This window comes from Acanthochromis polyacanthus, chromosome 15, assembly GCF_021347895.1.
Source record: "Acanthochromis polyacanthus isolate Apoly-LR-REF ecotype Palm Island chromosome 15, KAUST_Apoly_ChrSc, whole genome shotgun sequence".
NCBI lineage: Eukaryota > Metazoa > Chordata > Actinopteri > Pomacentridae > Acanthochromis > Acanthochromis polyacanthus.
The window spans coordinates 38,454,179-38,473,802 of NC_067127.1; the positions used below are offsets into that span (position 1 = coordinate 38,454,179).

At 49.4% G+C, this 19,624-nt stretch overlaps 1 protein-coding gene and 1 long non-coding RNA gene across 6 annotated transcripts in view; one reads left to right on the forward strand and one right to left on the reverse strand.

Moving 5' to 3' along the window:
* Nucleotides 1-3,953: 3,953 nt before the first annotated feature.
* The window catches only part of LOC110970761 (cullin-9), a 52,888-nt gene continuing 37,217 nt past the window's right edge, over nt 3,954-19,624 (reverse strand). For all 4 annotated transcript variants that reach the window (XM_022221079.2, XM_022221078.2, XM_022221077.2 and 1 more), the window contains 18 exons: nt 19,388-19,586; nt 19,128-19,299; nt 17,754-17,899; nt 17,521-17,647; nt 17,228-17,433; nt 13,685-13,938; nt 12,934-13,051; nt 11,097-11,345; nt 10,568-10,708; nt 10,325-10,489; nt 6,632-6,795; nt 6,455-6,548; nt 6,303-6,377; nt 6,117-6,227; nt 5,917-6,034; nt 5,702-5,835; nt 5,472-5,563; nt 3,954-5,390 (listed from right to left, as the gene is read on the reverse strand). In XM_022221079.2, coding sequence (XP_022076771.2) covers nt 5,168-5,390; nt 5,472-5,563; nt 5,702-5,835; nt 5,917-6,034; nt 6,117-6,227; nt 6,303-6,377; nt 6,455-6,548; nt 6,632-6,795; nt 10,325-10,489; nt 10,568-10,708; nt 11,097-11,345; nt 12,934-13,051; nt 13,685-13,938; nt 17,228-17,433; nt 17,521-17,647; nt 17,754-17,899; nt 19,128-19,299; nt 19,388-19,586 — 2,788 coding nt within the window. In that variant the 3' untranslated portion in view covers nt 3,954-5,167. The remainder of the gene's footprint in view (nt 5,391-5,471; nt 5,564-5,701; nt 5,836-5,916; nt 6,035-6,116; nt 6,228-6,302; nt 6,378-6,454; nt 6,549-6,631; nt 6,796-10,324; nt 10,490-10,567; nt 10,709-11,096; nt 11,346-12,933; nt 13,052-13,684; nt 13,939-17,227; nt 17,434-17,520; nt 17,648-17,753; nt 17,900-19,127; nt 19,300-19,387; nt 19,587-19,624) is intronic.
* LOC127537501 (uncharacterized) lies at nt 11,911-12,783 on the forward strand. Of its 2 annotated transcripts, none has more exons than XR_007947183.1 (3): nt 11,911-12,031; nt 12,097-12,297; nt 12,332-12,783. It is a non-coding gene; the product is annotated as an uncharacterized LOC127537501 (long non-coding RNA). The 2 variants fall into 2 exon arrangements; XR_007947184.1 differs by having other exon boundaries at nt 12,366-12,783.

Below are 19,624 nucleotides of genomic sequence, written 5' to 3' on the forward strand. Positions count from 1 at the left end.
TGACTCTGTGGTAGCGTCTGCTGGGGAGCAGGGAGCTCTGAAAGGGACAGAAAGAGACTGAACAGACTGGTGAGGAGGACCGGTTCTGTCCTGGACTGTTCCCTGGACTCCATAGAGGAGGATGTTGGCAAAGCTCACATCCATCAGGGACAATCCCTCTCACCCACTGCATGACACTGTGGAGTCTCTAAGCAGCTCCTTCAGCAGCAGACTGAGACACCCACCCTGAAGAAGGAGCTATCTCAGGTCCTTCATCCCATCTGCTGTCAGACTGAACATCAGCATCACTGGATGATGCTAACACAAACACATAAGCACAATTCCTTGCACTGCTGGCATTTTCTGCACTTTTACATTTTATTCCATAAGTCACTTTTTGCTGATGTCATTTATTTATAGAGTGATAATACTCTATTCATTTTCATCCTTCATACTTGTAAATATTTGTCATAATTATTATATTTACTGTACATTGCTGCTGTAACACAGGAAAATTCCGCCGACACGGGGAGTAATAAAGGACTATCTTATCCGTCGCTCTGATTCCTCCGTAGAGTTTAGAGACACTTTAGTTTCAGGACTAGAGCAAATCATCGTTATAAAGAGATTGGTTTATTATTCAGTCAGTACGAGGGCCTACGGGGGCCCCGAGTAGGCCCCGAGTAGGCCCCAAATGTCCCTGTAGGCCCCATGTAGAACCGCCCCTGCAGCCCGATCTCACGAGGATTCGTGAAACTGTCACGTAAGTTTTAGTTTCGGTTTCGTGCGCACCAACACGATTTCGTCATGTTTTTCGTGCCGCTCACCACGAAATGCGCACCAATGTATTTTAAACGGCGGACTTTTCGTGCCACCCAGAACGTATTTCAAACGAATGTGTGTATTATATTTGTAATGTAAAACCATGGCGAATCCAACGCTATATTTTGCATGACATCGTCCCTAACCATAACCCTAACCATAACCATAACCCGGTGGTACACTTACCTTTTTTTTTTTTTTTTTTTTTTTTTTTTTTTTTCCCAATTTGCATAGGAATTTCAAGAATGTCCGGCGGCCGGCGGCCGCAAACGCGATCACACAAGCAGTATACGCCGATGGACAGCTTAGATCGTCATGAATCCGCTGGTATAAACCACTTTCAGCTGTGATTACCACAGCGGGTTTCGTTGTGAGCAACACGAAAAACATTTCGTGGTGAGCGGCACGAAAAACATGACGAAATCGTGTTGGTGCGCACGAAAAAGAAACAAAAAATTTACGTAACAGTTTCACGAATCCCCGTGAGACCGTGTTGGCCCCTGATACTCAGACTATTGGATGTATTTTAGACCCTCCTGTGATTTAAACCATTTAACTTTTTCATGCATTAAAACATCTGCAAAATACTAGAAAATGTAATGAAAAGATAAAATAACCCAAAACATGAAGAAGTCACAAATAAAAACTAAATTTAAAAAAATACGAATAAAGTTTAAAAGAAGAACATTTAGAGGAAATATCAAAAATATGAATCTAATAAAGGATCCAAAGAACACAGAGCTGCTCTGGATGTTCACCTGCAGGCCAGCTGCTTCTCACCTGGACGTTCCCAAACCGGAATCAAACCAGAGTCAAACCGGAGTCAAACTGGAGTCAAACCGGAGTCAAGCTGGTTTCAAACCGGAGTCAAACTGGAGTCAAACCGGAGTCAAACCGGAGTCAAGCTGGTTTCAAACCGGAGTCAAACTGGAGTCAAGCTGGTTTCAAACCGGAGTCAAACTGGAGTCAAACCGGAGTCAAACCAGAATCAAACTGGTTTCAAACTTGAGTCAAACTGGTTTCAAACCGGAGTCAAACTGAGTCAAACCGGAATCAAACTGGTTTCAAACTTGAGTCAAACTGGAGTCAAACCGGAATCAAACTGGTTTCAAACTTGAGTCAAACTGGAGTCAAACCGGAGTCAAACTGGAATCAAACTGGTTTCAAACTTGAGTCAAACTGGAGTCAAACTGGTTTCAAACTGGAGTCAAACCGGAATCAAACTGGTTTCAAACTGGAGTCAAACCGGAATCAAACTGGTTTCAAACTTGAGTCAAACCGGTTTCAAACCGGAATCAAGCTGGTTTCAAACTGGAGTCAAACTGGTTTCAAACCGGAGTCAAACCAGAATCAAACTGGTTTCAAACTTGAGTCAAACTGGTTTCAAACCGGAGTCAAACTGAGTCAAACCGGAATCAAACTGGTTTCAAACTTGAGTCAAACCGGTTTCAAACCGGAATCAAGCTGGTTTCAAACTGGAGTCAAACTGGTTTCAAACCGGAGTCAAACCGGAATCAAACTGGTTTCAAACTTGAGTCAAACTGGTTTCAAACCGGAGTCAAACTGGAGTCAAACCGGAATCAAACTGGTTTCAAACTTGAGTCAAACTGGAGTCAAACCGGAGTCAAACTGGAATCAAACTGGTTTCAAACTTGAGTCAAACTGGAGTCAAACTGGTTTCAAACTGGAGTCAAACCGGAATCAAACTGGTTTCAAACTGGAGTCAAACCGGAATCAAACTGGTTTCAAACTTGAGTCAAACCGGTTTCAAACCGGAATCAAGCTGGTTTCAAACTGGAGTCAAACTGGTTTCAAACCGGAGTCAAACCAGAATCAAACTGGTTTCAAACTTGAGTCAAACTGGTTTCAAACCGGAGTCAAACTGAGTCAAACCGGAATCAAACTGGTTTCAAACTTGAGTCAAACCGGTTTCAAACCGGAATCAAGCTGGTTTCAAACTGGAGTCAAACTGGTTTCAAACCGGAGTCAAACCGGAATCAAACTGGTTTCAAACTTGAGTCAAACTGGTTTCAAACCGGAGTCAAACTGGAGTCAAACCGGAATCAAACTGGTTTCAAACTTGAGTCAAACTGGAGTCAAACTGGTTTCAAACTGGAGTCAAACCGGAATCAAACTGGAGTCAAACTGGTTTCAAACTTGAGTCAAACTGGAGTCAAACTGGTTTCAAACTGGAGTCAAACCGGAATCAAACTGGTTTCAAACTGGAGTCAAACCGGAATCAAACTGGTTTCAAACTTGAGTCAAACTGGAGTCAAACTGGTTTCAAACTGGAGTCAAACCGGAGTCAAACTGGAATCAAACTGGTTTCAAACTTGAGTCAAACTGGTTTCAAACTTGAGTCAAACTGGAGTCAAACTGGTTTCAAACCGGAGTCAAACCGGAATCAAACTGGTTTCAAACTTGAGTCAAACTGGTTTCAAACCGGAGTCAAACTGGAGTCAAACCGGAATCAAACTGGTTTCAAACTTGAGTCAAACTGGTTTCAAACTGGAGTCAAACCGGAATCAAACTGGTTTCAAACTGGAGTCAAACTGGAGTCAAACCGGAATCAAACTGGTTTCAAACTGGAGTCAAACTGGTTTCAAACCGGAGTCAAACTGGAGTCAAGCTGGAGTCAAACCGGTTTCAAACTGGAGTCAAACTGAGTCAAACCGGAATCAAGCTGGTTTCAAACTAGAGTCAAACTGGTTTCTGGATCTCAGACTGGTTTTATACCAGTATTACGCTGATGTTTAAACTGGTTTCAGACTGGTTTCACACTGGATAGAAACACTTTTAAACTAGTTTCAGACTTGCTTAAAGCTGGACTGAACTGGTTTTAAACCAGTTTGAGACTGGTGCCAAGCTGGTCAGACCAGTTTCAACTAGTTTAAACCTGGTTCTAAAACTGGTGTCAGAACGGATGTGGAATTTATTTCTTCCAGTTCAAGGTTTGACGTTTTTATCTTTCCGTTTTTCCTCAGGATTTAAATCTGAGCTAAAATCAGACTCTTGATTCTTCTGGAGTTCTGATCTAAATCTGAACATACGCGTTTCACTTCAGGTGTTTCTGACACTAAATCTACCCCAGTCAGTTTCATGAGCAGAACATCTGAGCAGGACGGTTCTTGAATGAGAGTCGATCTGCAGCGTAGCAGAAAAAGCTTTTATTTAGTTTTGCCGGCTGAAGTCGCTCGACTCCAGCAAAGAAACCAGAAAGAACTTTATAGAACATCAACAATATGAATATAGGATCTCTCAAAATTACAGCAAAACAGGGAGCTGGAACCTCAGAAGAAGTTCTGGAATCTGGTCCGAACTTGTTCTTCTGAGACGCAGCAGCTCGCAGTCTTCGGTTATTGCAGTGATACTTCGGAGGCCGATCGACACGTTCCAGATGCATAGAAACATCCTGCAACTCGTAAAAAACTCAGCCAGAAAATCTACACGAGTGTTTAAATGAAGGCAGCCTCCATCAGAACAGAACCAAGGCAGAACGTGAAGAACTAAAGGTTCTACAGCAGAACATGGACAGAGCTGGACCTGCAGTCCAGCTCTGGAGTCCGTCACTGAAACCCAACAAGCAGCAAACAAACACATTTTGTTCCGTGAATCATCACAAAGCAACAAATGTCCGCTCAAAAAGAACCAGAACCGAGTCCAGGCGGGTCGGTACGGAAGAGACGCTAAAAAACTGCTCTGAGATCAAACCTGGAGAAAAAGAAATCCGGAAATGAGAAAGGACTGTTTTTCAGTCCGCTTTAAACTGGATTAATCTAGTTTCAGACTGAACTAAATCTGGTTTAAACTGGTTTCAAGTGCTATCATTAGCATCCTGTTCTTTATGATTTGAAACCAGTTTCAGAACAAAATTAATTTTATTTTCTGACAGTTTTAATCTTAACTTAAATTTCTGAAGTGTTAATGAGGTTTAAATCAGCTTCAGGCTCATTCAGACAGGTTCAAACCGGTTTAAACTGGTTCAAACTGGTCTTAAACAAGTCAAACCTTCTAAAAAAATATTTTTGTTTTTGTACGATGGTATAACTGTAGTTTCAGACTGGTTCCAGTGAATAAACATAAAAACTGAACTAATCGTTTCTTGTTGTGTTTTAAAGACTAAATTTGTTGTGTTTTTCTCAGGACTGAAGTTTGAATCTCAGAGCAGCTTGTCCCTCGTGCACTCCCGTACCTGGACTCAGAGGAAACAGAAGTTGATTACAGAAGTGAAGCGAGTGCAGCTGTGTTCGGGGACTTCAGGAGGACGTCGCCGTGACCGTCTCCGTCGTCCTCGTTGTCCTCAGACGGAAGCAGGTGAGGCAAGGAGGAGGTCGTCCTCCCCGACCGGTGGAGGCGCTGGCTCGGCTCAGTCGAAGGGGCTGAAGTCCCGCTCCAGGTTCTCGGACTCGTCGTCGTCAGAGAAGAAGTCGTCCTCGTCGATGTCGTCCTCGTCGTAGTCCTCGTGCCACTCGGGGACGTACTCCTCGTCGTACTCGTCGTCCTCGTCCTCCGCCTCCTCGCCGCCCTCCTCCCCCGTGTAGTTGTTGTTGTCCGAGTCCCCGGAGTCCGATGCCCGGTCCGACTTGGACCTGGAGGACGCAGAGGTACATCACTGTTACCATGGCGACAGCACAGGTGAGGACAGGTGTGAGGACAGATGTGCTACTCACACTTTGTTGGCGTCGGTGTGGTTGGACAGGTTGGACGCCTGTGGAGACTCTGCCTCCTGGCTGCTCTTCGACTGATACCCAACTCTGAAATCCTGATCACAAAGACAGCTGATCAATAACTGATCGATGAGGGGCTCAATCAGCTGATTGATCAACTAATCGAGAAATGATCAACAAACAAACTGTCAGTTTAAACCGTCAGTGGGTCCAAACTGGTTTCAGGCTGGTACCTGTGTGGAGTGCTGCAGGATAGCCAGCAGACGCTCCTGGATGCGTCGGATCAGCTCCAGTCCGGTGTTCAGGTGTTCTGGTTTCAGCAGCCGGACGCAGGAGGCCAGGTCGGTACACTGCAACAGCGTCTCCTCTGAGGACAGAACCAGTGAACCCAGTCAGACCAGTTTAAACCTCTCAGTGACAGCTGGTAAAGGAGGCTGTAGGTTCTCACCCAGCAGGATCTGCAGTGCGTTGGTGTGCAGGTCCAGAGCCTCCGTCTGCTGCTCCATCACATCCATCTTCTCCGTCTCCTGGTTGTAGTAGCTGTAGACGCAGGAGTAGGCCAGCACCTGCAGACACAGAGCAGGGCGTGGTCAGCACACTCACCTGAGCAGGTCACCACAGCGGAACCTCTGAGGACTATGAAGGTACCTTCCGAGCCTGAGCGAGGACTTTACAGGCGTCGATGACGAAGGTCAGAGACTTCATCTGCAGAGCTTCATTTATGGACGACACCTTGTTCTCCAGGTTGATGGCGAAATCCTGGAAGCATCCAAACAAACATCACCTGGAGCTCAACAACAATAAAAAGGACAACAGCACCAGCAGCAGCTCTACCTTGGCCTGGTGGTGGAAGGTGCACCTCTCGTTGTAATCCTGGAACTTCTTCTCCTGCCGCGCTGCTTTACTCACCTGCAGCAGAAACACAGTAAAGTTACCGTACGGTCTCTGATTGGACGGCTTGATCACGTGACCGTGTCTGAACCAACCATGGCGGAGCAGTTGTAGTAATCTTTGTGTGTTGGTTTCCATGGTTTCAGACACCGCCAGCAGAAACCGTGGTTACACTTGGCACAGGTCATACTGAGAACAGAGATGACATCATCATTAGAGAGTACAGGTGTGTAAAGGTGTGCGTGTCCAGGTGTGTCCAGGTGATTTCTTACTGCAGACAGCCTTCGTTCTTCTCGATCTGGGCCTGGCAGCTGGGGCAGCGTTTGGAGATGAGCTTGGCCAGATGTTTGCTCTGAGCCTCCATGCTCATCCCCTCATAGTAGCCCCCATCATCCATCCACTGGGACATGTGGCTGCAGCTGGAGGGGTAGTGGGCCTGGGGGCAGATAGCACAGGGGTAACAGCTGGGGGGCAGATAGCACACAGGGGTAACAGCTGGGGGGCAGATAGCACAGGGGTAACAGCTGGGGGGCAGATAGCACACAGGGGTAACAGCTGGGGGGCAGATAGCACAGGGGTAGCAGTTGGGGGGCAGATAGCACAGGGGTAACAGCTGGGGGGCAGATAGCACACAGGGGTAACAGCTGGGGGGCAGATAGCACAGGGGTAACAGTTGGGGCAGATGGCACACAGGGGTAACAGCTGGGGGGCAGATAGCACACAGGGGTAATAGTTGGGGCAGATAGCACAGGGGTAGCAGTTGGGGGGCAGATAGCACACAGGGGTAACAGTTGGGGCAGATAGCACACAGGGGTAACAGTTGGGGGGCAGATAGCACACAGGGGTAACAGTTGGGGCAGATAGCACACAGGGGTAACAGTTGGGGGGCAGATAGCACACAGGGGTAACAGTTGGGGCAGATAGCACACAGGGGTAACAGTTGGGGGGCAGATAGCACACAGGGGTAACAGTTGGGGCAGATAGCACACAGGGGTAACAGTTGGGGGGCAGATAGCACACAGGGGTAATAGTTGGGGCAGATAGCACAGGGGTAGCAGTTGGGGGGCAGATAGCACAGGGGTAACAGCTGGGGGGCAGATAGCACACAGGGGTAACAGCTGGGGGGCAGATAGCACAGGGGTAACAGTTGGGGGGCAGATAGCACAGGGGTAACAGCTGGGGGGCAGATAGCACACAGGGGTAACAGCTGGGGGGCAGATAGCACAGGGGTAACAGCTGGGGGGCAGATAGCACACAGGGGTAACAGCTGGGGGGCAGATAGCACAGGGGTAACAGCTGGGGGGCAGATAGCACAGGGGTAACAGCTGGGGGGCAGATAGCACACAGGGGTAACAGCTGGGGGGCAGATAGCACAGGGGTAACAGCTGGGGGGCAGATAGCACAGGGGTAACAGCTGGGGGGCAGATAGCACACAGGGGTAACAGCTGGGGGGCAGATAGCACAGGGGTAACAGCTGGGGGGCAGATAGCACACAGGGGTAACAGCTGGGGGGCAGATAGCACAGGGGTAACAGCTGGGGGGCAGATAGCACAGGGGTAACAGCTGGGGGCAGATAGCACACAGGGGTAACAGCTGGGGGGCAGATAGCACAGGGGTAACAGTTGGGGCAGATGGCACACAGGGGTAACAGCTGGGGGGCAGATAGCACACAGGGGTAATAGTTGGGGCAGATAGCACAGGGGTAGCAGTTGGGGGCAGATAGCACACAGGGGTAACAGTTGGGGCAGATAGCACACAGGGGTAACAGTTGGGGCAGATGGCACACAGGGGTAACAGCTGGGGGGCAGATAGCACACAGGGGTAACAGCTGGGGGGCAGATAGCACACAGGGGTAACAGCTGGGGGGCAGATAGCACACAGGGGTAACAGCTGGGGGGCAGATAGCACACAGGGGTAACAGCTGGGGGGCAGATAGCACACAGGGGTAACAGTTGGGGCAGATGGCACACAGGGGTAATAGTTGGGGGGCAGATAGCACACAGGGGTAATAGTTGGGGGGCAGATAGCACACAGGGGTAATAGTTGGGGCAGATAGCACACAGGGGTAATAGTTGGGGCAGATAGCACACAGGGGTAACAGCTGGGAGGCAGATAGCACAGGGGTAACAGCTGGGGCAGATAGAGAGAGGTACAGACCTGCCAACCTTGGCGAAATATTTTGAGTACCACTTACTCTCACACACACACACACACACACACACACACACACACACACACACACACACACACACACACACACACACACACACACACACACACACACACACACACACACACACACACACACACACACACACCACACACACACACACACACACACCTCGCGCTCATGTCGATAGGAAAAAAAACTCTCAGTGCTTATTTCCCCGATATGACATCGTATTTTCAACGTGAAAGTAACGTTATTAACAGAATATATTTGCCAAAAGACACACACACACACACACCATTTTACCGTTTTAACCGCCAGCTGCTGCTGGTGGGGGGAGAGAGGCAGAGGACAGGAGAGAGCAGACCAACAAGGGTTCTGCAGACTCCTTATTCTCCGCTACTCTATGATGACTGGTTGAAATTGCACCACTACACTGCTGCATCCTGTTGTCAGGCATGAGTATTAAGCTCCTTACACACCGGGCGCGTTTTTTACGTGCGTTTTTTTCGGACGTCAATATTTTTTTTCGAACCTGTATCCTGTCAACACACGCGTTCACATCGGCAACGTTTTCTCGCTCAGCGATTTTGCGGCATTTATTTTTTCGGATCATGGTCGATTTTTCTAAAGTTTCACATTCTTTGTGACCACTTCTGACCAATCAGATTGCGTGTTGTTGCGACGTCCCATTCACCGGCATACAACATACTTTTCACTGTCAATTGCGTTGATGTCACGGTCATCAATTAGGTCTCGGTTGTTACCTTACGTTTATGGATTATAGTTTAATGTTGTGCTTACCCGGTACTGGCCCCGACTCACATCACAGTACATCAGGGGTGTCAAACTCAGTTCCTGGAGGGCCACTATCCTGCATATTTTAGATGTTTCCCTCTTCCAACACACCTGATTCAAATGATCAGCTTATCAAGCTCAGCAGAAGCCTGATAACAGCCTGATCATTTGAATCAGGTGTGTTGAAGAGGGAAACATCTAAAACATGCAGGATAGTGGCCCTCCAGGAACGGATCTTGACACCCCTGCAGTACATGATATCAAGACAGAAAGACATCGCAACGCATCTAATCAGAACTGAAAATAATCCGTCCGGTGTTGTGTTTTCTGCTTTTAGTATCTGTGGCAAATGGTAGATATTATTATTATTCATACTTTATAGTTGAAGAAGTGAAGAAGATGTGGAGGAATTTGAGGGACACGTACGTGAGAAAGAAGAGAGAGGAGGGAGAAATGACGAGGAGCGGCCAGGCAGGTGGAAAACAGAAGAAGAGGTGGAAAGACATTACAGCAACGTCTTCCTCCCCTTCGGAAAGTCGCAAAAACGCATCGTGTTTGATATGTATGGACAGGTGCGTCAAAACTCGCATCCAAATATTTTGCAATTTCGCATTGTTTATTCACATCGCTCCCGGTGTGTAAGGACCTTTACACGTCCACATTTCTAACAGCACTCACAGATGTCTGCAGCTTTTTGAGCAGTTTAATGAGGCGGAGCGTACCAGCGTATTTTGAGGTCAAATTGCGTACCTGCTACGCAAAATGCGTACAGGTTGGCAGGTCTGGAGGTAACAGCTGGGGGGCAGATAGCACAGGGGTAACAGCTGGGTAACACAGGGGTAACAACTGACAACTGCCTGGGGCAAAAGTCACTGAGTTAAACATATCATTTAGGTTCTACTATGGTTCTGTTCTGGTTCTACTATGGTTTTGTTTTGGTTCTACTGTGGTTCTTTTTCTGGTCCTGGTTCTGTTCTGCCCCCCCCCAGGTACGGACCTCTGGGAAGTTGCAACTGAAGCAGGAGGACCAGCAGCAGCGGGAGCAGGTTCCCATGGAGCCCACGTTCTCCTTGCAGAGGATCTGGTCGCAGCCCTGGGGGTTAGTGCACCAGGTGAGGTTGGAGCAGCACTCCACGTAGCCTCGCAGCAGCGCGTTCTCGTACTGCAGGGAGGGAACACGGGTCACATGACACACTGGAACCTACGGGACGACCCACGGGAGGTCGGCTGACGGCGTTACCTTGGCGACGATGTCCTTGTCGGTCAGGATGCTGAGGAAGAAGCGTGAGGTGGGCTGAGCCTGGCAGTCTGTGATTGGACAGTTACAGCTCATCACCAGGTTCTGCTCGATCCTCGCCGTCAGGTACTCCTGCCAGCACGACTGCAACATGGAGACACAACAAACAGGGGACACGCAACATACAACAGAGACAACATACGACACGCAACAGACATGCAACATACAACAGACACGCAACATACAACAGACACGCAACATACAACAGACACGCAACATACAACAGACACGCAACATACAACAGACACGCAACATACAACAGACACGCAACATACAACAGGCACGCAACATACAACAGGCACGCAACAGACATGAAACATACAACAGACACGCAACATACAACAGACACGCAACAGACATGAAACATACAACAGACACGCAACAGACAACACACATACAACAGACACACAACGTGAACATCTGATCACAGTCCATGGATCAATAACAGCGTGTTCAGGGATCAATAACCCACCCGGCAACAGTAGTGCATGCAGCTCAGAGACAGAACCGGTTCCATGGTTCCGGTTCTGGGCCCGAGGCAGACAGGGCAGGTGGAGGCAGGGCTGGGAGGAGGCTGGGGGTTCCGACATTTGAGGCCGGCAGCCATGATGAGGGCATCAGGGTCATCAGTGTAGCGCTGAACCAGCAGGTCCACGTTCCACCTGCAGTGGACCAGCAGGTGTTCGGCCCGGTCAAGGTCCAGACTGAGAGTCCCTGAAACCTGAGAACACACAGATCACCTGGAGAGGTAGAACTCGGAGAACCAATCACAGTCCAGCTGAGATTCAAACCAGTTTAACTGATGAACACGGTTCTAAATGAGTCATAGTTCCACTGATCACTAGGGCTGGACCCGAATATCCGGATATTAATTATGATATCCGAATATTCGTACCTGCCCCCCGGTCAGACGTTACCGGGCGGAACGAATATTCGGCGTTACTGTCTTCCCTCCGCCTTCGGCCCACATCGGCTCATCCATTCGTGTTTCTTACCACCACCTGAATGTCCGGGTTGCTGCAGACTCTGACGTCATGCTTCACTTCGTTGCATAAACACAAGACAAGATGCTGAAGACCTCCGCTGTTTGGGAACTCTTCAGTTTAACTGAAGACAAGACGAAGGCAGTGTGCAAAATTAGATTAGATTAAATTTGCGGAGACCAGACGAATTGATCCAAATATTCCGGCCGTCTCCGCCCCGCCCCCCCAGGTCTAGAAGGAGTCATAGTACCACTAATCAGGAGGTCTAGGAGGAGTCATAGTTCCACTAATCAGGTCTAGAAGGAGTCATAGTACCACTAATCAGGAGGTCTAGGAGGAGTCATAGTTCCACTAATCAGGTCTAGAAGGAGTCATAGTACCACTAATCAGGAGGTCTAGGAGGAGTCATAGTTCCACTAATCAGGTCTAGAAGGAGTCATAGTACCACTAATCAGGAGGTCTAGGAGGAATCATAGTTCCACTAATCAGGTCTAGAAGGAGTCATAGCACCACTAATCAGGAGGTCCAGAAGGAATCATAGTTCCACTAATCAGGTCTAGAAGGAGTCATAGTTCCACTAATCAGGAGGTCTAGGAGGAGTCATAGTTCCACTAATCAGGAGGTCTAGGAGGAGTCATAGTTCCACTAATCAGGAGGTCTAGAAGGAGTCATAGTTCCACTAATCAGGAGGTCTCGAAGGAGTCATAGTTCCACTAATCAGGAGGTCTCGAAGGAGTCATAGTTCCACTAATCAGGAGGTCTCGAAGGAGTCATAGTTCCACTAATCAGAGCTCCTAAAATGACTCCACAGACAGTGAACTACTTTCTCCATCCAGCTGTAAAAATAGACATCAGCTGCTTCAGACTTGGTTCGGGGGTTCTCCATGGAAACCAGAGTTAGTGTGAAGCTCAGACAGTGTGAAGGAACCTTCAGAACATCAACCTCTATGGACGGAGGACCAGAACTAAACCTGGTTGCTGCTCAGAACTAAACTTCCAGATGAAAGTTTGCTGAAGAACATGAGAAGAAGCCTGATGGATGTTGGAGAACATTCTTTGGTCAGATGAAGATCAATGAGTTGGGCTCAGATGGAGTCCAGATGTTTGGTGAGAACCTGACCAGGACTACCACAGTGGATGGATGGTCCTGACAGTGAAGCATGGAGGTGGAGGTGTGATGATCTGGGGCTGCATGCGGTCAGAAAGTGTTGAAGACATTTCTAGATGAAGGTCTGAGTCCCATAAGTAGTCTGGTAGTCTCCTGACAAGTAATCTGCTTACTGAGTAAGCAGATAGTTCCTGAGGGTACCTGGTGTCAGGCCTCACCTGTTGGACCGTCCTCTGCATCAGCTGCCGGACCTCCTCCTGCGTCATCGTCCGTCCCATGGAGAACAGGACGGCGTCCAGAACTCCGTCCTCGAAGCTCCGTGGTGCCGGAACCAGACTGCAACACACACACACAACTATACACAAAAGACACACACTAGTACACACTGAGCTGTTCTTGCAGCACCGCCTGCTGGCCGAACCGACTACACCCTGCAGCTCAGACTGGAGCTGATCAACGATTATTGATTATCGATCGATCAGTCGAACTGTTGAGCTGAAAGTCGTGTTTCCAAACGTCCACAGATCCTGAACACTCAGTCTACAGGAAGAAAAAACCTTCATCTGACCAGAAGAAGCCTGGAAATATCTCAGAAAGGTTCCCTGTCAGCTGGAAAAGATTGGAGCTCAGAGTTTAGTTTAGTTTCAGTCTGAGACAGAACCAGGAAAATTAAAGGAAACAAAAAGACACGTCTTTCATAGAAACTGAGGATTTAATGTCTGATATTTACACGGAGGAAACCAAACATTTATGATCTGGAATTCGAACTAATTCTGGGAACATCAGCGGTCGGGTTTGTTCCTCGACCCAACAGAAGAACTGATTTAATAAAAGCTCACTTTGATCAACGTTAAAGTTTACTAAGTGATCAGATCTGTTCCACCAATAATCAATCCAATCATTGATCAGTGATCATCCTAAAGGGCCGGGGAGGTTAGGTTCTACTCCCTGTGAGGTCAGAGGTCACACCTGATGTCGGCCCGGCTGTCAGCGGCGTCCTTCTGGATGTCGGCCCGGCTGAAGGAGAACTGAGCCTGGCCTTTCTGCGGCGTGGACGGGTCCTCGGGGAGGAACTCCACGATGTGAGGGTTCTCCTCGTTGCGGCGGATGCAGCCTTTGCTGATGACGTGCATGATGCAGGACAGAACGTCGCCGGTGCTGCAGCTGAAACTGCCTCCGCCTGGAGACCGCGACGCTTCCTGCTTCTGACACGAGTCCAGAACCTGGGGGAGAACCAAGGATTTAATCAGAACCAGAAAGATTCATCAATCCACCAGCTGGTTTGAAAACTGTGTGAGAGCCGTACATCATAAGAGGAAACTATGAATCAGTTTCAGTGTTAGCTTCTACTTTGTATATATTGTCATACATCATCAGACCTGCCAACCTTGGCGAAATATTTTCAGTACCACTTAATGTCACACACGCACGCGCAAACACGCACACACAGGTCTGCATCATGGATCAAACTGTGTGATTATGTTCCCTGTTCCCCCGTCCTCTGGGCTTGCTCTAGAGGTTCATATGGGTTCTGTAAAGTGTCTTGACACAATCTGACTTCAATTGGCGCTATATAAATAAAATTGAATTGTTGCTATTTATCAGCTGGAAACGTTCAGAGCTTCTGCTGGAAACTAAATTTGAGCTGAAGATTCGACAAAATCATTTTATTCTGAATGCCTAAAGATTAAAGATACACCAAAAACAAACTTCTGGTATCATAGAGGTTCTGTAGAAAACAAAAAACCTGCGACCTGGAGTCACATGACAAAGATTCAGAGTTTTTAGTTTCAGTGCGAACAGAAGACAAAACTCGAAAAGCCCTCAGAGCTCAGTCCTCCTCCAAGGCTGCTCATTCCCCCACATCTGATAATTAGTTATTGATGATCAGAAATAACAGCACCATGTAATATAGATTTACCCACAAACAACATGACCTGAGCACAGGCGTGTGTTCTGCATGTGTACGTTATGTACAGATATCGAATCGTGATCTAAACATGTAGCGGGTGGCGGGAATCGATGGGAATCAGAAACACCCCCACAGTTTAATCAGCTGTTCCTTGGATCATTTCTGACATAAGTCCTGATAAGTCCTCAGAGGTGGATTTGTAGTAGGATCACAATCAGCTGATGTAGGGCTGGGCGATATGGCCAAAAAGTAAAATCTCGATTTTTTTAGTCATCTTGGACGATTACGATTTTAGTTGATTTTTGTGGTTTCTTTGCGGTCTGTTTGCTATGGCTAGTGCTAGCCATGCCGCACTCCTGTAGCTGCCAGCACTCCTCCCATTCTTTAGGATGCCTCTGCTGGAGGTGCTGAAAGAGGTTAGTTGTGCTGCTACTCTTCGTTTTCACAGTGCTTTTGCAAACCTTGCACATGACTGTAGTTTGCTCTGTGTCAGTCTGGTCAAAGCCGAACCACTTCCATATAATCGATGTAACATGAGGCCCTTTTCTCACGACCAACTCTTCGTCTGCTGTTCTGTCCGCCATGACGGGGGTGTGAGTGTTTTGGCAGAAGGAGATGAGAGGCGGAAGCAAACGCCAGTGCACAAGTCGTAAAAGGCAGAAGAAGAATCCGTATTTTTATATAATTAAGCTCGCCTCGATTTTACGATTTGGCAAATTTTCAAATCGTCAGGTTTTAAAAACACGAATTAATCGAATTAATTCGATTTATCTCCCAGCCCTAAGCTGATGTACTGTTCACTTGTTATACAGTTGAATGCAGAATGATGGTCCTCCTATAACCAATGCTGGTGAATCCAGATACCTGCAGTCCAAATCTAATCCATCCACCTGGATGTCTACATCTGGAGGAGAATCCAACGGGGACACATGCTGAACACTGAGGAATACTGACATCTATAAAATGGGGACACTTTGTCCTCTAGCAGCACCATGGTTCAGACCAGAGAGATGTCCTGAAGTTTACAGAGGAGATAGTTGCTCTGTACCAGAAAGGAAATGGGTCCAAGAAGATCTCCAAGCTCTAGAATGTTCCCAGCGACACTGTTAGAAACATCATTGGAAAGGTCAAATCCATCGGTACTGTGGCTATGCTACAGGGTCGTGGTGGAAAAAAAGAAGTTGTCAGAGACATCAAGATTCCTGGAGACAGACGGACCAGAACTCTCGGCTTACTGCCAAGGACCTGCAGGAAGATCTGGCTGGAAGAGGAACTGATGTTTCTGTGGACACACTCCATGCTGAAGGACTTTATGCCAGATCTCCTAGACGGACAGCGCTTCTGAAGACACCACAAGAACAATGGTCTCCAGTCTGCTAGAACCAACCTATCAAAGCCACAGAAGTTCTAGGAGACGGTTCTATGGACTGATGAGACCAAACTAGAGCTCTTTGGTCCTATGGATCAGAGGAATGTCTGGGAGGAAGAACGAGGACTACGAGGAGAAGAACACCCTGCCTGCTGTGAAGCATGGTGGTGGATCTGGGATGCTGTGGGGGTGTTCTGCTTCTGATGGAACCAGGAATCTCCAACGTGTTCAAGGCACCATGGATTCAGGAAGTACCAGGATGTTCTGGACAAGAACGTCCCTCAGTTCCTGAAGAAGTTGAAGCTTGGGTGTAATTGGATGAATTGTTCCAGGAAGACAACGACCCCAAACACACATCAGAACCAACAAAGACTGGTTAGAGAAGAAAGCATGGAAGGTTCTTGAGTGGACATCACAACCTCCAGACTGAAACCCAATGAAGAACCTGTGGTGGATCTGAAGAAAGCTGCTGCAGCACGTAGACCTGAGAACATCGCTGAGCTGGAGACCATCACCCACGAAGAATGGACTAAAATTCCCAAGGAGCTGCCTGAAGCTTGTTAGAGGCGATACCTCCGTGTACGGCAGGTCATTGGAGCTAAAAGCTGCTGAAGATACAGCCTCATAGGAGCTGAAGATACGGTCTCGTAGGACCTGAAGATACGGCCTGATAGGACCTGAAGATACGGCCTCATAGGACATGAAGACACGGCCTCATAGGACATGAAGATACAGCCTCATAGGGGGAGGATCATTCTGGATGCAACATCAGTTACAGTGACGCCGTGCTGCTATCTGACAATGATACAGAAATCTTCAACAAATCCGTGCATCCAGACTATAAACACATCACTGCCAGAATCTAATCACTTGGTCCTTGTGTCATTTCTGACTTTCATGGAAATTTTATCTAAATCTGTTGGTCTATTTTAGAGGAATGTTGCTGACAGACAGACTTTCATGGTGGACTAAAAACACTGATCAGGTAGAAACTACAGAGAAATCATGTATTTTCAACTTCACAACTTTTTTAGTTTTATCAGGAAATTTAAACAAATCTGTAATATTTCATTAAAACTAATTTATTCCACGTCTTTGATTCTACTGAACCAGAACCTTCTCCTGGTTTTGGTTCTCCAGGACTGACTCAGACCAACAGGGAACATTGAGAGTTTTCAGGTGAACTGCAGGCAGTGTTTCCTCTCTGGGTGTCCTTCAGCTACCCTCTGACCTTGAAGACCAGGTTGTCGATGTGCATCTCCTTCTCCTGCTTCATGATGTGAACGATAAGGCAGTAGATGTAGTTCCTCTTCCTCTCCAGAGTTCCTGCTGCGTCCTCGTCCACGTTCAGGTACGTCTGTCTGGGCAGCAGCTGGACGGACGCTGGGGCACCGTCCTCACTGACGGACACCACCTGCTGGTTCAGACGCAGCACACCTGGGAGAGCAGGGGGCGGAGTCAGATGGAGAGGGGTGGAGTCAGGGATTGGAGTCTATAGAAAGGGGCGGCGCAGCGATGACTCACCGTGACCAGGATCTTCTGGAGGGTTGCAGGTCAGCGGGCCGCCATCACTGATCAGAGGCTGCAGAGCGTGAAGCAGAACGGCAGCCGACAGACCCGTCACCTGCAGCAGAGACTCTACACACACCTCCTGCAGACACACAACACAACAGTCAGCAACACAACAGTCCCTCTAAGGTCAGGAAGGGGGGGACTAAGACCCAGAGTCTGCCTGTTGTGTGTCTGCTGTGCGTTACCTGGCAGTTGTTGAACTGCAGCAGGATGAACATCTGCAGTGTTGAGACGTGTAGCGTCCAGCAGCCAAACTGTAGCTCAGCGTGTCCGAGCCACGTCCACTGCAGCCGCCGAGGCTTGGAGTGACTCAGACCATACATGGACTGACCTGGAGACAGGAACCGACCATTAGAAACGGGGACCGACCCTTGGAGACGGGGACCGACCCTTGGAGACGGGGACCGACCCTTGGAGACGGGGACCGACCGTAGGAGACGGGGACCGACAGTTGGAGACGGGGACCGACAGTTGGAGACGGGGACCGACAGTTGGAGACGGGGACAGGGAGTTGGAGACGGGGACAGGGAGTTGGAGACGGGGACAGGGAGTTGGAGACGGGGACAGGGAGTTGGAGACGGGGACAGCGAGTTGGAGACGGGGACAGGGAGTTGGAGACGGGGACAGGGAGTTGGAGACGGGGACAGGGAGTTGGAGACGGGGACAGGGAGTTGGAGACGGGGACAGGGAGTTGGAGACGGGGACAGCGAGTTGGAGACGGGGACAGGGAGTTGGAGACGGGGACAGGGAGTTGGAGACGGGGACAGGGAGTTGGAGACGGGGACAGGGAGTTGGAGACGGGGACAGGGAGTTGGAGACGGGGACAGGGAGTTGGAGACGGGGACAGGGAGTTGGAGACGGGGACAGGGAGTTGGAGACGGGAGCGACCGTTGGAGACGGGGAGCGACCGTTGGAGACGGGGAGCGACCGCTGGAGACGGGGAGCGACCGCTGGAGACGGGGAGCGACCGCTGGAGACGGGGAGCGACCGCTGGAGACGGGGAGCGACCGCTGGAGACGGGGAGCGACCGCTGGAGACGGGGAGCGACCGCTGGAGACGGGGAGCGACCGCTGGAGACGGGGAGCGACCGCTGGAGACGGGGAGCGACCGCTGGAGACGACCGCTGGAGACGACCGCTGGAGACGACCGTTGGAGACGGGGAGCGACCGTTGGAGACGGGGAGCGACCGTTGGAGACGGGGAGCGACCGTTGGAGACGGGGAGCGACCGTTGGAGACGGGGAGCGACCGTTGGAGACGGGGAGCGACCGTTGGAGACGGGGAGCGACCGCTGGAGACGGGGACCGACCGCTGGAGACGGGGACCGACCGTTGGAGACAGGGAGTTGGAGACGGGAACAGACCGTTGGAGACGGGGACAGACCGTTGGAGACGGGGAGTTGGAGACGGGACCAGACCATTGGAGACGGGGAGTTGGAGACGGGAACAGACCGTTGGAGACGAGAATCACTGGTTAGCTGGTTAATACACAACTAGTCCTGGTCAGGGACAGCATTAAACCTGCTGACTGTGTGTGTAGAACTGGATGAAATGGTACTGACTGTGGGTGTAGAACTGGGTGAACTGGTTCAGGTAGGAGCAGAGTTCTGATGGGAAGTGTTTTGCTGGTTCGTCCAGGAAGCAAAGGGAGGAGACGGCCCAACAGCGTGGAGACAAAACCAGAACCTGGACCTCAGCCTCGTCCTCTGACTCCGTCCACTCGTCCTCCATCATCTACGGCAACAAACGAAGGACAAACAGCTCATGAAGTTCTGCTCCAGCAGGCCCAGTTCGACTGAAGGTTCTGTGGGGTTCTGCTGACCTGGTCGTGCTCCTGCAGACGCCGGTCCAGCTGCTGCAGCCGATACAGGTGGAACTCCTGCTGCAGCTCGGCCGACTCGCTCAGGTTCTTCATCATCTGCTGAGGGAAGCGGCTCGGGAAGCAGCTACCGATCTGGTCGATGACGGCGCTCTCCAGCCAGACATTCCCCTGAGCCAGCAGCCGGTCGCCCAGGTAGTATCTGCACACACACACACACACACTCATCAGCACCTGCTC